The sequence below is a fragment of the Aspergillus nomiae genome (assembly GCF_001204775.2).
Source record: "Aspergillus nomiae NRRL 13137 chromosome Unknown contig00225, whole genome shotgun sequence".
NCBI lineage: Eukaryota > Fungi > Ascomycota > Eurotiomycetes > Eurotiales > Aspergillaceae > Aspergillus > Aspergillus nomiae.
In genome coordinates this window covers 37,958-51,230 of record NW_015378280.1, presented here as the reverse complement: position 1 = coordinate 51,230, position 13,273 = coordinate 37,958, and the positions used below count along the sequence as shown (strand labels likewise).

The 13,273-nt window shown below is 48.6% G+C and overlaps 4 protein-coding genes across 4 annotated transcripts; 2 read left to right on the top strand and 2 right to left on the bottom strand.

The window, feature by feature from the left end:
• ANOM_008315 (putative fermentation associated protein (Csf1)) lies at positions 1 to 5,652 on the bottom strand (the record flags this gene model as incomplete). The annotated part of the gene is made up of 1 exon (XM_015553571.1): positions 1 to 5,652. A coding segment is annotated over one exon (5,652 nt), but the record flags the coding sequence as incomplete, so codon positions are not given.
• A 143-nt stretch (positions 5,653 to 5,795) lies between these two features.
• ANOM_008314 (putative fermentation associated protein (Csf1)) lies at positions 5,796 to 7,468 on the bottom strand (the record flags this gene model as incomplete). Its single annotated transcript, XM_015553570.1, has 3 exons — positions 5,796 to 7,275; positions 7,328 to 7,363; positions 7,413 to 7,468. 3 exons carry the CDS (start codon positions 7,466 to 7,468, stop codon positions 5,796 to 5,798), a joined length of 1,572 nt encoding a protein of 523 aa, XP_015405060.1.
• Positions 7,469 to 8,044: 576 nt separating this feature from the next.
• On the top strand, positions 8,045 to 10,195 carry ANOM_008313 (OSTA/TMEM184 family protein; the record flags this gene model as incomplete). The annotated part of the gene is made up of 7 exons (XM_015553569.1): positions 8,045 to 8,139; positions 8,221 to 8,238; positions 8,296 to 8,349; positions 8,400 to 8,487; positions 8,540 to 9,544; positions 9,596 to 9,957; positions 10,015 to 10,195. The coding sequence occupies 7 exons, from the start codon at positions 8,045 to 8,047 to the stop codon at positions 10,193 to 10,195; spliced, it is 1,803 nt and encodes a 600-aa protein (XP_015405055.1).
• Positions 10,196 to 11,182: 987 nt separating this feature from the next.
• Positions 11,183 to 12,756, top strand: ANOM_008312 (uncharacterized protein; the record flags this gene model as incomplete). Its single annotated transcript, XM_015553568.1, has 2 exons — positions 11,183 to 11,309; positions 11,390 to 12,756. The coding sequence occupies 2 exons, from the start codon at positions 11,183 to 11,185 to the stop codon at positions 12,754 to 12,756; spliced, it is 1,494 nt and encodes a 497-aa protein (XP_015405056.1).
• Positions 12,757 to 13,273: the final 517 nt, after the last annotated feature.

The window sequence follows — 13,273 nt, the reverse complement described above, 5'->3', positions numbered from 1 at the left end:
CTCAGACAGTCTCCTTCCTTTCAGAGTAGCTGTCAGTAGAGTCTGCTGATCACCCGTATGTCTCCCTTGCAGAGACACAATAGCACCAGCGAAATCCACATCTACTAGCACGGAGCGGAAGCGTTTGTTACCAAAAAGTGCGCGGGGTTTGGGGTTATCATCAGAGGATTTCGACACCAGTGTAGAATTAGCCTCGCGGATAATTCGGCTGGAAGCCGCAATGGAGTCTCGTATCATGTTTCCCGGTAGTATAAAATCAGACGTAGCTCGTATATCAAGAGATTTTCCAGCCGCCTGAAAGGCCAGTCGAACTTCCTGACCTGATGAAGAATATGCTACATTGAAGACCAGCTCGGGCAATAAAGCCGAATTAAGAGAACGCTTTCGCCTATTGCCCGAATACGGCACCATCTGCAGCTGCATGTCTTCGATACGTAGCTTCGCAGTATTGGTTCTCTTATTGGATAGCTCCAGGCGCCTGATAGAGAAAACCAAATCATCAGGTTTGCGCCCAGATGTAGGTAGGGGAGCGGTAGACATATTCCAGCCAACCTGAATCAAGTTCAGGTCTAACGAAAACATGGCGCTGAATAGGTCCTCCGAGCGGGAGTCATCATTAACCTGTATGCTCGGAACTCTCGGTACTGCATTGCCTCGTCTTCGTAGTTTCTTGAAACGCCTGACCTCATGAGAGAGATCCAAAGTTTTGATGCGCTCTTGAAGGTGGGTTGCCATATCAACTACTAGCGCAGCCGTCTCAGGGAATAGCTCGACATCGAATCTTTTACTGCTGAAATGGAATACACGTCTGGCCTCACCGTTCTCGCGTAACATCGAAGTGCCCTGGAGCTTAGCGTCGATGATGAAACTGCAATATGAGCGACTAATTGTAGCCTCCTGCTTTCGTAAATCGAAGCTGATATTAGACGTGTCGACGTGGAAGTCTGGGTGTTCCATGGGGTGCCCTTGTTCCAGGCCATTGTTGAGGTGCATGCGTATCATCCCAAGACTGATGTCCATGTCTGCCGAATACTTTTTCCCATTGATAGCAGGAGCACTGGCATGGATCTTCGTGCCTGCCATTGTCATGCGCGCCTTATACAGTACACTGTGACCACTTGAGGGTTCCTTTTGTCGTGGGGGTCCTTTATCAAGAGCAAGAGCATCGTTTAGATGCAGTTGTAGAGTTTCCATATTTTGTTTAAGATCGGACATTAAATGAGAAAATTCCGGTTTTGTTAAGGCGCCCAGAAGGCTTCGTACAGCGCTGGCCTCTAGTTGGATGAGCTCAATTGTAACGTCAACCTCCATATCCATACGGACTGAAGACATGTTCGCAACAACTCGACCGTTGATAGGTGGTATTTCTAACACCGATAGAGGGTGCCATCCATTGCCGTTGTTGGACAGGAAGGTGTGCAAATTTCTTTTTAAGTCGAAATCCACTTCAACTTTTGATCCCATAGTCGGTGCCATAGATGTGCGTGCCACTTCTCCAGAAATCACGTATGTTAAGGACGGCAAGATACGGAAACTGAGTCGATAATCACCTAAGAACATGGCGATATGGAATTTGTTGCAGACGGGCTTTCTTGCCGTTGAAATACCCTCACTGGATCGGTGAGCCGAGGGGTTTATGTTGCTGACAAGCCGATGAATATACCGAACTTCATCTTCTATAAGTCGGTCCGCAATGTGTGCGAGGCTCAACGGGTCTTCACTCATATCATATCGCAGTCTCTTGCTTGAGCCAGCAATTTTCCACTCATTTCCCAGCTCTCCTTCTTTTTCCTCAGAGACACGCGAACAATACAAATGAGGGTCACCAATCTTCCATGACATAATTACTTTAGAGAGATCTGATAGCTCGGAGGAGCACGCTTGCGCGCTTATTAGGGCACTCAGACAGTCTGGACCCCCGGTGCCGTCTAGTTTCTGAACAACCGAGCTTCTCAGGCCTCGCCCATTGAACGCAAGTTTGGCATTGATACCATCAAGATTTATGGACCCAACATCTGCGCCAAGCACGACTTGCAGCTCGTTGGATTCCTTTGGCTCGGTACACGAACCTTGGGCTGGTGTAGTGGATTCCAAGGTCACTGTAGACATTGTCCGTAACAATCCTTCTACTAACTCGAGAATCTCCCATCGCAGTCGGAGACTGATAGAAGAGCAGTAAGACTGCACAATCGTCAGGTTCGTCGGCCTTGCCTCGGCGTCCGAAGGAGTCCCATCCTGTGGGTTGATAGATAAAACTGTCGACAAATCCTCAACCACGAAATCACTTTCCTTTGGTCCGGGATCAATAGAGAATCGAAGTAACTTCACAGTGGAAGAGAAGAATGCTGGCGCTGGTGTACCCTCCATTTTCGGTACGAAGGAACTCCATACTCTTTGCATGACGTAACTCTTCCCAACATGCGCCAGGTCCCAAGCCCTCCATTCATCAAGGTTGGAGAGAACAGTAGTTCTGGCGTCTGGTGGCAATGAAAGATCATCGTTGAGACATCTTGAAGCCAACTCTTCCTTCTGGTGAGGGTGCAAATTATTGTATACATTACGTATCCGAGAGATTATCTTCCAAGAATCGTGCTGTCGTAAGTGTGTAGGTGCAACTCTGAGTACGGATGAGATCCGTGTAAGGAACGCGGGATCGGGTATGGTGGTAGCTGGTTGAGTAAGGAAATATATAAGGAGCCGTAGGCGTTTGTCCTCCAGGGACGAACTATGTTGTAGAGAGGAGGTAACAGAGTCAAACATTGTGGTTGTACGACGAACTAGATGAGCAAGATGTTCCACAGATTTTGTGAAAGTGACAGTGTCGAAAGCTCGAGCCTGGAAGTTCGATTTTATCATTGGCTTTGTCACAAGCCAAAAGTTCATGTCACCAAAGAGGCAGGTGAGTTCAGCCCTTTCTTGATATGCATCAGCTCGAGTACCCTCAACGGATACTGAAAGACTCTCGGCGGCGGCATGAACGGTGGAACTTTTTCTTATTCCCGCAAGAAGATCGCCTTTCTCTCTCTCAACTTCTGTCCTGATTTCTGTCTTCAAATGAGCGATCTCAACCCTATACTCATCCTGGAAACCGGATTCGTATTTGCTAGAGGCGTCAGATAAGTTTATCAGCTTCACAAGTATTACCGGGGTTCGAATTGCAACGCTTGTCGATTTCCTTGGATTTTTCAGTGACTTTTCGTAACCTACAATGTCGGATATAACATCCTTTTGGAGCGAATCAATGATGCTAGTTGGGTGTTTAGCTTGCAGTCCTTCAATCAAGGATGATAACATGAAAAGAAAGTCGGGGGTACAACTGCCCCGGACACCATTGGGTAGTTCGACTGCGAAGTTAGTATGGGTTGTCTTGTCTTCTGCAAAAGGCGAGAACTGAGGATCGAACTTTGTCACGAATAAGTCATATGGGCGGATGTCATCACTAGAGATGTGACGTGAGGGCAATTGTGAGGTATCCAGGTTGACTTTATAAAGTGAGAAATCAGGCATGGCCCAAGGATTTGACGAATTGGGAACAATGGTGGATGGATTCTTCTGTTCTGCAGCCGAATGGTTGGTGTGACTGGGCCCTGTATCCTGAAACGAGGTATGGCGCTGTCCTTCTTTTGATGCCAAACTTGAGGTGTAGATGGTGCTACGGTCTCCTCTTCTGCGTCCACGTTGCACGCTTGGGGCATCTGAGGAGACAAGGAAACCTTCGGAGCTTGTGAAACTGCTGCCGTCGGAGAATACACTTCTCTTTGTGGATAGGTGTCTCATGCTCATGTGTCTAAGAACAGGTTCGGGCATAGCAGGTATAGCAATAGTCGGTAGGGTGAAGTGATCATCATTAAGGTGCGTTGAATCAGGATCAACTTCCTCCCAGTTAAATAACAGCCATGGTGTTCTCTGTGTCCTTTGATCATGCACTTTGATGTGCTCCTGCTGTAATTTTCGGCTTTCCACTATGTCGTTCTTTCGCTGAGCCATTCTCAGCTTGATCGTTGTCTCAAAGAGCGCTAAAGGAGCCACCTCAGGGCTGTTTGGACTCCCCAGTCGACCAACGAGTTCATTATCCACTGCAGCGATAACGAGCTCAGGAACAAGAAGACTCATCCGTTTTGAAAATTTGGCATTTGTCCAGTCGTTAAATGTCGTTGTCACCGGCCCAGAGCTCAGTATGAAGGCTGCCTTGTCTAGAAGCACAGAGACATGAATCATACCGATCTTCGCTCTAAGAAACGTAACGTCGTGTAGAGCAAGGGGAAATAATGGATGCAGAGCATTCTCTTCGTTATCGAAAGAGAAGTCAAAACTCTTCAATGCTGGCCCTAAACAGGATAAGAACTCCGTCGAGCATTCTCCAATCACTCGACCTAGCTTGAAATCCCAGTTGCAGAGATACGTTGGCTCGGCAGGGGGGAGTCCAAACAAGCGATGACCATGAACAGAAACTCCATCGATGAAAAGTTGGGAGTCAGATATCCTGGCAGTTTTGTCTGCCAGGTGGGACTCCAGCCCGACTTTTAAAGGAGCGATTGAAAACTCCAAATCCATGTAGTAGTTGGTAAATCGCAGGTCGATCTCCAAAGAAGGAGCAGTGAGCCTTAGGCACTTCAGGCGGTCATACAAGTTTTCTGGGAGCAGAGCACAGGGACTATCCACGGTTACATGCACTATAACATCCAGATCGTTCGATTTCCTATTAGGGTTGATTCCGTTGTGTGACTCCGAGGGTTCCTTCGCGTAGGCGAGGTCCTGGAATTCTTCGAGAGTCTTGAAATGCATTTCTTCCCCAAAGTAATTCTCCTTGATTGTCATAAATGAACGAATCAAGAATCCAAACAAGTAAAGCTTAGGGGATAAACCCTCGATATTTAGGAATAAAGTGTCGGTCAACTCAGACGAGGTAGAAAGGTAATAGCTGTAAGACCCTTCAATGGACATCGTCTCTAGCGTGGCGGCCGATTTACCTTGCATGAAAGTGTGAAGAGTATCCCACAACGGGCTCAAATAATCTATACCAGCATCCTGAAGACGGACATTGAAGCTCACGGTATTGTGCTCTGGTTTATATTTGTTCAAAGGGATCAGAACATCAGAGGTCAATCTCTCGCCCTTGATCACCAGTAGGCGATTGTCGTCCAGATCAGATGGGTTACTGATGATATTCATGTCATTGACATTCACAAACAATTGTAGGTTTACAAAAGAAAGGCTCAACTTGTAGATGAATGGCACGAATGTGTAGTATTCTGCTGGAGGGCCGGATGCCCAATCGGCAACAAGATCCGTCAAGAGAAAGATGTGGTCTCGCAAAAGAAACAACTCCATGTCACGACTTTCGACATCAAATTTCCACGTACGCAGATCGTTCCACGTAAGAGGAACTGAAAGATCACATTTAATAAGTTGCTGAGGACATTGCCATAGCACTGCATGATTGACGCTTGATGACATTGTTGAGTCTCGAAGGTCTAGAACAAGTTGATTGAAATAACCAACTTTAGAAGCCACCATATCCATACAGTAGGTTATCGTCGAGTCGCCAGTCACGCGGAGAGACAGCCACCCAAAAGGCCGAATCTCGGGGCTAACATGACCCTTATCACTGTCTGCAGCTCTCGACTGTCGCCTTCGCTGTTGCTTCTTCATTTTAGATGCACCTCGTATTGCATCAGCGCGACCTTTCCACTGCCAGTCTTTGGAAGGTTCCCTTGTTGGAATACGTAACGTCAGTTCATCGGTAGTCTCCACTCGCAGTTTAAAGACAGAATTCTGTCTCAGATCGCCTGCGGTTAAAGCTCCGCCGGTTGGGAGTTTCGGTAGGAATTGGGAAAGAAGATGTTTTGCAAGCCAACCCGTTCGCGATCAGCCCACGGCCCGTAATTAATACTGCCTCCTTCGATCTTCACGTCAATGCCCCATTCTGGGGGTGGCGCGCCATTGATATCCGGGGTTCCTTCTCGGGGAGGGTATTCCTGCGGCAATCCTTGGGACTTGACACACCCAGGGATGTCCCAATAATATGTTATAGTCATACTAGGGCTATCCAAGACTGTAGAAAACCTGGCATATTCCACAGAATTCCATTCTTCGTGATCATCCTGGTTGGTGTCATCCAAGTATCGAGAAAGACCAACCCACCGGACATCATGGCGAGCATCCCCTTGGGCTCTCGGTCCCGCGTCTTCGTGCTTTTCGGATACATGAAAGGATTCCACAGATGTCTGAAAGTATGGAATAAGGTCACGAATACTATGCCATACTCTGCGCTTTTGGAAATGATAGTTGAAAATCGTATCCCTTTTGCGCTTTGTCCCGGGTTGGTCTTTTCGTGTGGAACTTAGTCCCTTCGCTGCAGAAAGCTGGTTCTGTTTGAAGTCTGGGTTTGGGCGCATCTGAACAACAGGGTGGGTGTATTCAAAGGAGAATGATTGCCGATAAAGATCAAGTGGCCCAGCATTGCATACTTCGACTAATCCAGTAGCGCCGTCAAAGGTTGTTGTCAGAACGGACCTGGTATTTTCATTGCCAATCACGATAGCCCCTTTGTCACACACTAGCCTCACTGGCAGAAGTCGAAGCAGCCTCGAAAGCCCATCACCCACTTCTTGGCTGGATCCTTCAACAATATGAGAACCAATTGTTTCCCCGCCAGTTCTACTACGTCCTGGAGTATTACCTGCTTGAGGAGATCTCGGAGGTGCAGAGTCGGTGACAGATAAGTTCCTAGTTGAATTATCTTTGAGCTCGGCATCCAAAGAGCTGCTGCCAGGGTACTGTGGCTTAGTACAGGTCGTTGGATGTCCTGTGGGGGTAAAGCCTGCCAGGATACCGTCATAGGCCGGTGTCCTATTGTATATGAACCACTCAAGCCCGTAAAATTTGACGGTAATGCGGCAAGGAAGGGAATCTGTGCCCTTCAATCCTCCTTGTTCCTTCATCCCACCGTCTCCGGCACCATCATTATCCCCATCCCCGACTGATCGCACATCATCCCTCGTTTCGTATGCATTGGGTTTCAGGTCGTACAGAGATGTCCTCCTAACTGATCGCCTCCAATAACGCCATGTTATAAAGCCCCCGTGAACAAATATTGTCTCATTCACACCGTGGTATCGGACACCCTTAAAGAAGATCCGTCCCCCAAGCAAAGAAATCTGAAGTGCATTGATGTCGACATATGCGCGATAATAATGCCATGTGTAGGCGCGGATTCCGTACGAGAGGAGGGTTGCAAAGAGACGATTAAAGTAAAGCAAGAAGAACAGTACTCTATCTATAATTAGCGACCTGCACTGGACTGCGCGGAGTTCGGTGACCTTACAATATGCAGGAAACGACGAGTTCAAGGAAGAAGAAACTATAAGGCCGTAAGCTACCAGTATACATGCGTTTTACCTGCCACTTACACATTGAAGCTTGGATCCGGTGTTAAGCCGAAGGTTAACAGACTCGTATTAGCCATTTTACAATATCCCAAGATCTCTGATGGCCGCGACCATGGCGGCGCGGGACGATCGACCTCCTTTCGAGTTGAGTGCGGAAAGGGATGCCAGTGTGATATTATACTGGTACGGTTATACAATGTCCCATAGTGGGACACCAACGAGGGAAGCAAGTTACAAGGCAAACGTCAATTCATTTCAACTAAGAAAGTAACTTTTAGGGGCCAGCGGAGGTCGCGATAACGGAATAAATCTAAATAAGGCGAGGCGCATATGCTTACGTCCTTAGGCGGTGTCACGGGCCCGCCGTAACTGAAACCAGTAGCTCCAATGATACTAGTAATAACAGCTTGGGTGATGATCCTCTTAGTCCACGCAACTTTTTCACAACGACCTCCCGTCTGGTCATGCGAGCGCTTTCCTTGTCTATGGAGGAGCTTTAGGCGGCTTTTTACGATCTTCAGTTCATTGGACGGGGTATGATTTGGCTTTGTTCTTTTCGCTGCTCTCGTTAAGGTGCGGAATGCTTTACCGGTGGACGCAAACCTAAAAGTACACGCGGTCGAGAACCGCGAGTCTTGTTGGCAGCAGTCACCATGTCATCCTCAGGAGGTACAGGCTCTAGCCTAGCGAAAGCTGTGGTGATTGTTTCCGGTGTTTCGTCCCTGGTGGCTTCACTTTTGTCGCTTCTGTGAGAGCATACCCTTCCCCGCATTATGCAACGCCCGATATGAGATAGCTTTTGCTAACATCTATTTTCTTACCTCAAAAGGTCAATATGGCTACAAACGTACGGACACCAATTTATTTTGGTCATCTCGATCTTGCACTGATGTATAACGATAAGGAAAAACTATCGAAAACCGCTCCTCCAACGATATGTTGTTCGTATACTTCTGATGTCAGTTGTCGCATTGTTGTGGAGGATCAGCGTTGAGCTAAACATATCAGGGTTCCTATATATGCGGCTGCTTCCTGGACAAGCATTGTATCGCTGAAGGCGTCTCTGTGGTTGGATCCTATTCGCGATGTTTATGAGGTATAACTGGCGAATTAGGCAGCTATGAACATTGCTGACGAGTCACCTTCAGGCCTTTACTATCTACACCTTCTTCCAGTTACTCATCAATTTTCTCGGAGGCGAGCGGTCCTTGATCATCATGACCCACGGTCGTCCTCCAGTACAACATGCCTGGCCGCTGAACCATTTCCTGCCCAAACTCGACATCTCCGATCCGCACACCTTCCTGGCCGTGAAGCGCGGTATCCTCCAGTATACATGGCTAAAGCCAATCCTGGCTATCGTATCTATCGTTATGAAAGCCACAGATAGCTACCAGGAAGGTTACTTGGGGTTAACCTCTGGTTACCTCTGGACCGGGATTGTGTATAACGTTAGCGTCACGATAAGTTTGTACTCGCTGGCGATGTTTTGGGTTTGCCTTCACAATGACCTGGCCCCATTCCGTCCCGTGCCAAAGTTCCTTTGCGTCAAACTCATTATTTTTGCCTCCTATTGGCAAGGTTTCTTCTTGTCCATCTTGCAGTGGCTCGGGGCTTTATCCAACGGTGTCGCGGGGTACACTCCTGACAATCTCGCCGCTGCAATTCAGGATTCCTTGATCTGCTTCGAAATGCCTATATTTGCGGTTACTCATTGGTATGCATTCTCCTGGCATGATTATGCTGACCCAACCATCTCCTCCGCGCGGCTGCCAGTAATATATGCGCTGCGGGATGCCTTTGGCATCAGAGACCTAATCGAGGACACAAAGATGACGTTGCGAGGCGATAATTATGCATACAGGTTATTCGACTCTGGAGACCACATTATGGCGCATGCTGAATCCGAGTCTCGGGTAAGACGGATGATGCACGGCATGCGATACGAGCGCGGAGGGAAGGGCAAGTACTGGATCCCTACACCGGGTGAAATCAATAGTCGCACACCGTTACTTGGTGGCGCTGAATCAAGTAGACGGGGCAGTCTCGTGGACCGGTTCCGCTCGCCCAGTGATGTTGAAGAGTCGACACTAGACGAGGGAGATGAACAGCTGTTCACCAAGGCTCGAGCGCTGGAGTTTGGTGACTGGAATGTACGTGAACCAGCTTTGTTTAAAGAACTTCCACGCGCTAACGTCGCCCAGTATCCGGTGATAACGGCAAATCAGGTGCCACAAGATCAGCGTTTGGCTGTTCCATTCAGCTACCAAGATTCGCAACAACCAGAAGTAGTGAAGAAGTCCCGCAAGCACCGAAAAGTGCGTGCGCCCGGCGGCGGAGAAACGCAGGCAAAGGGTGACAGCACACGGGGCAAATCACCCAGGCAGCGTACTGAAAATCGGGCTCCTCTTCAGCGGGGTCCGAGCTCTTCTACTTCTCAAAACTCACACCGCAGCCAATTAGTTGACCTTGTAGTTGAAGATCGAGAAGCCGAAGAGAAAGAACGATCTGAGCACCAGAGAATGACTGGTTCCGCGTTGTTAGAGCCAGAACATCGATATTTCCAGTAAGTGTTTCTTATTTGAAACCGTAGTCCTAGGGCTGATATAACTTTAATTTCCAGGACGCCATCCGGCCACCCATTGAGCGAGCAGTCTAAGATCACACATAGTGAGGGTTCTGGTTCCCCCAGTGAACGCGCAAGGCAGCCGACCGAGGGAGATGAGGACACAGCCAACGATGAATCAAAGACCCCAGGGTGGTCGTATGAAGGGTTGGAGGAGGAGAACGTTTGGGGTCAATGACAAGAGTGATCCTCGCTGCATATATGCATGGTTTGGGTTGGGTTATGTTTTACTTCCAACTTTCGGTGTATAGGTTTATATTATTCGGTTGTTACTTTTTTCTCTTCTTTTCTTCTTTGTTTCCCCTCTCTTTCTTTCTTTTTTTCACTCCTTGTTCTTCTGCTTCTACCCCATGTTGGTTTGTTTCGGAGGCATAGGGTACTTTTCTTTCTTGGTGCCTGATGAAATCATATATAAATAGCACGAAACCAGATAAAAGTAAATTTAGGGTATAGATGTCAACCACTGACCATGCGCCGCTCCTTCGGCAAGAGACTGGGTGAGACAGCCCATTTTCTGTGATAACATGGCACCATCCTGTCCAATGTCCACAACAATCACACGTCATTTGGGGGGTGAGAGTTGTGACTGGCGAAACGTGTTCGACGGATGCACCTTCAAATGCAAAAGCTCGATGGGGCAAATGGCAGTGCGTCCTTAGGCGCCCACCCTAGGTGCCTCAGGGAAGCCAAATCGTTTAGCGCCGTGATAACCAACAAATCACATGCAGGTCAGCACGCCGCAGATCGACCGCTTCAGACACGTTGTCGAGGAGGGGATCCAATCAAGGCAACGTGACGAGTCAGGAGACTCTCCGTTTGGTCTGGTACCTCTTTGTTCTCATCTCTTTGGTCTTATCAATCCAACTCATCATACTTTGACCGTCGCCCACAATGCATAAGCACAAAGGGACAGACCGTATCCGATTCGCTTCTGACCCATATTCTTACCACCGCGGGGTTGGTCACAAGGGTTTCAGTGCTGCTTTATGCCAGCCACCTAAGAGCTGATTGTTGTCCACCGGCTTGGGGTCCCTTTTTACTTGGGGCTTTTTGCCCGGTGTGCCCTGCCTGTCCCTCTTGGATCTGATTCTTTCCCTTCTCTTTCTTTCCGTACGGTTGGGACCCCACTGGATGATGGACCAACGGCTTGGAACCACTGGTAGCCATGAAGCGGGCAATTGAACAAGCAGGGTCGGTATGCGCTGGCTGGATCTCGTCCTGCTTGTTCTTCTGCCCGGGTTCGGGGGGCGATGACGAAAGCTTCCACCACCAACAGTCTCTGAAGCGAAAAGGTATGTATACCTAATATACCTGCTGAACATATTGCCTGCGGCAAAACCATAGGAAATTACTGACCATTCTCTTATCTTAGGTGACGAGCGAGAGATGAAAGTATGTCATACGCAGCCTCATCTCGTTCCCCCGATGAAGCTCGCCGTCGACAGTTCTCTCCCCAGGCCAAGTGCTCCAGCCTGGACATCGTCCACTCCATCACTGGAGCTGGATAGTAGGCTGTCATCGCAAAGGCCCAAACGAGCGAGTCTCGCTTTCAAGAGAAAGTCAACTGCTCCTTTACGAATCAGCGGGCCCTCGGAATTCAGAACAGTTTCCAGCTTCGCAACTTCTCCCAGGGGATTCCATCCCGATAGTTTTATCCTCCTTTCGCCTGGGCAATTTCGTCCCCTAGAGCTGAGCTTCGAGGCCTCCGGCAATGGACTGCCAGATCTTCCCGAGTTTGATACCTTTCAAGTAGAAGAAGAATGCCCAGTACTTACCCGGCCTTCGCGCACTCTGAGAACATGCGCTGATGTCTCCCGTATATCCCGCGCCAAATCCCACCGACCTTCTTCTTCCTTTCAATTGGTGCGGAAACCTGTTGGCTCTGGATCCCGGCGATCCTCTCTAGCTACTATGGAACAGCTCATGGACAAACAAATTCCTTCCAATAACCCCTTCGTCCCCCACTTCTCTACCCGCTCACATGCAGATAAAGATCCGACTGCAAGTCAACATCATCCTGGTCACACTATGCTGGACACACCCAATGGTTGCGGATTGGTAGTATCGAATCGGGAGTCTTACAAAGAGCCACAAGCAAGCAGAGTCACCATACCCCCTAGGACTCCTACAAACACCACCAGCACCAACCTGCAGGACAGGCCATTGCCCCCTATCCCAGTGGAAGATTCTCCTTCATCTGGCACCACTCAACGACCCCCGACGACACCGACCGAGACCCGGCCACCGACCACTCCTTCCGAGAATCGTAATCCTAACTCAGCAACAACAACACCCACCCGATCCGGCCGTGTCACTCAATGGCTCTTCCAGTCAAGCAACAAGGCCTCACCCTTCTCTTCTTCCACATCCCCTTGGAAGTCCACTTTCACTGACAAAAATCCCTTCCGCATCCGCTCCCGTACCCTTAGTGGATCCACCATTACCTCAAGCCTGACCAGCCTAACGGGTGGCTTCAAGACTACCCCATCTTTATCCAGCAATACTATAGCAGCCACCCCAGCTCGTCCGTCCCACATTGATCCCCGGCTGCAAAAGGAATTAGACGTGCCTATGTGCTTTTCTCGTCCATATACACCTAAACAAGCGGATGATCCTGCCATCTATCCAACGATCTTTGAAGGCCAACAGCAGCATCAGCATCCACAGAACGGATATGACGAATTCGATCACAATTACTACACGACATATCGTCGGTCCGCGGTCGGTTTGGCTTTTTAAGGGGGGGGATAATGTCCGTGTATATACCTTCACTTCCACGCCGTCTTGATTTTATCATTTCCTGGTAATTCTTCGCCTATTTATTATTATATACCTCCTTGTTTTTTTCACGTCTAACTATAATTACTCTTCTCTTTCCGTCCCTACTTTATTTATCTTCTGATTCACCCATTGGTCAGTAGATAGACAAGAGAATATTTCATATGGATGTTACAAAGCACAATTCGTAGTCTGAAATATTCTTCGACTGCATCCGAAGAAGCCGCGGAGTTGGAGTCCCTTCTGTCCGAACGGATTTGTGACTACATGTCACCATGATTATTCATGTGCCTCCCTTGGCAACGACAACGCATCGGTTATGAATGTAGCCTGGGGCCCTAAAGTACATGCACAGCATTTCTATTACACTATCAATTACCACATAGTAACTCCGCATGGAGGACACCAAAGGCGCATCGGCCCGAGGATTTTCCTCCTAGCCAGCCAAGGCGGTCAGGTGATTTATGCCGAAATATCT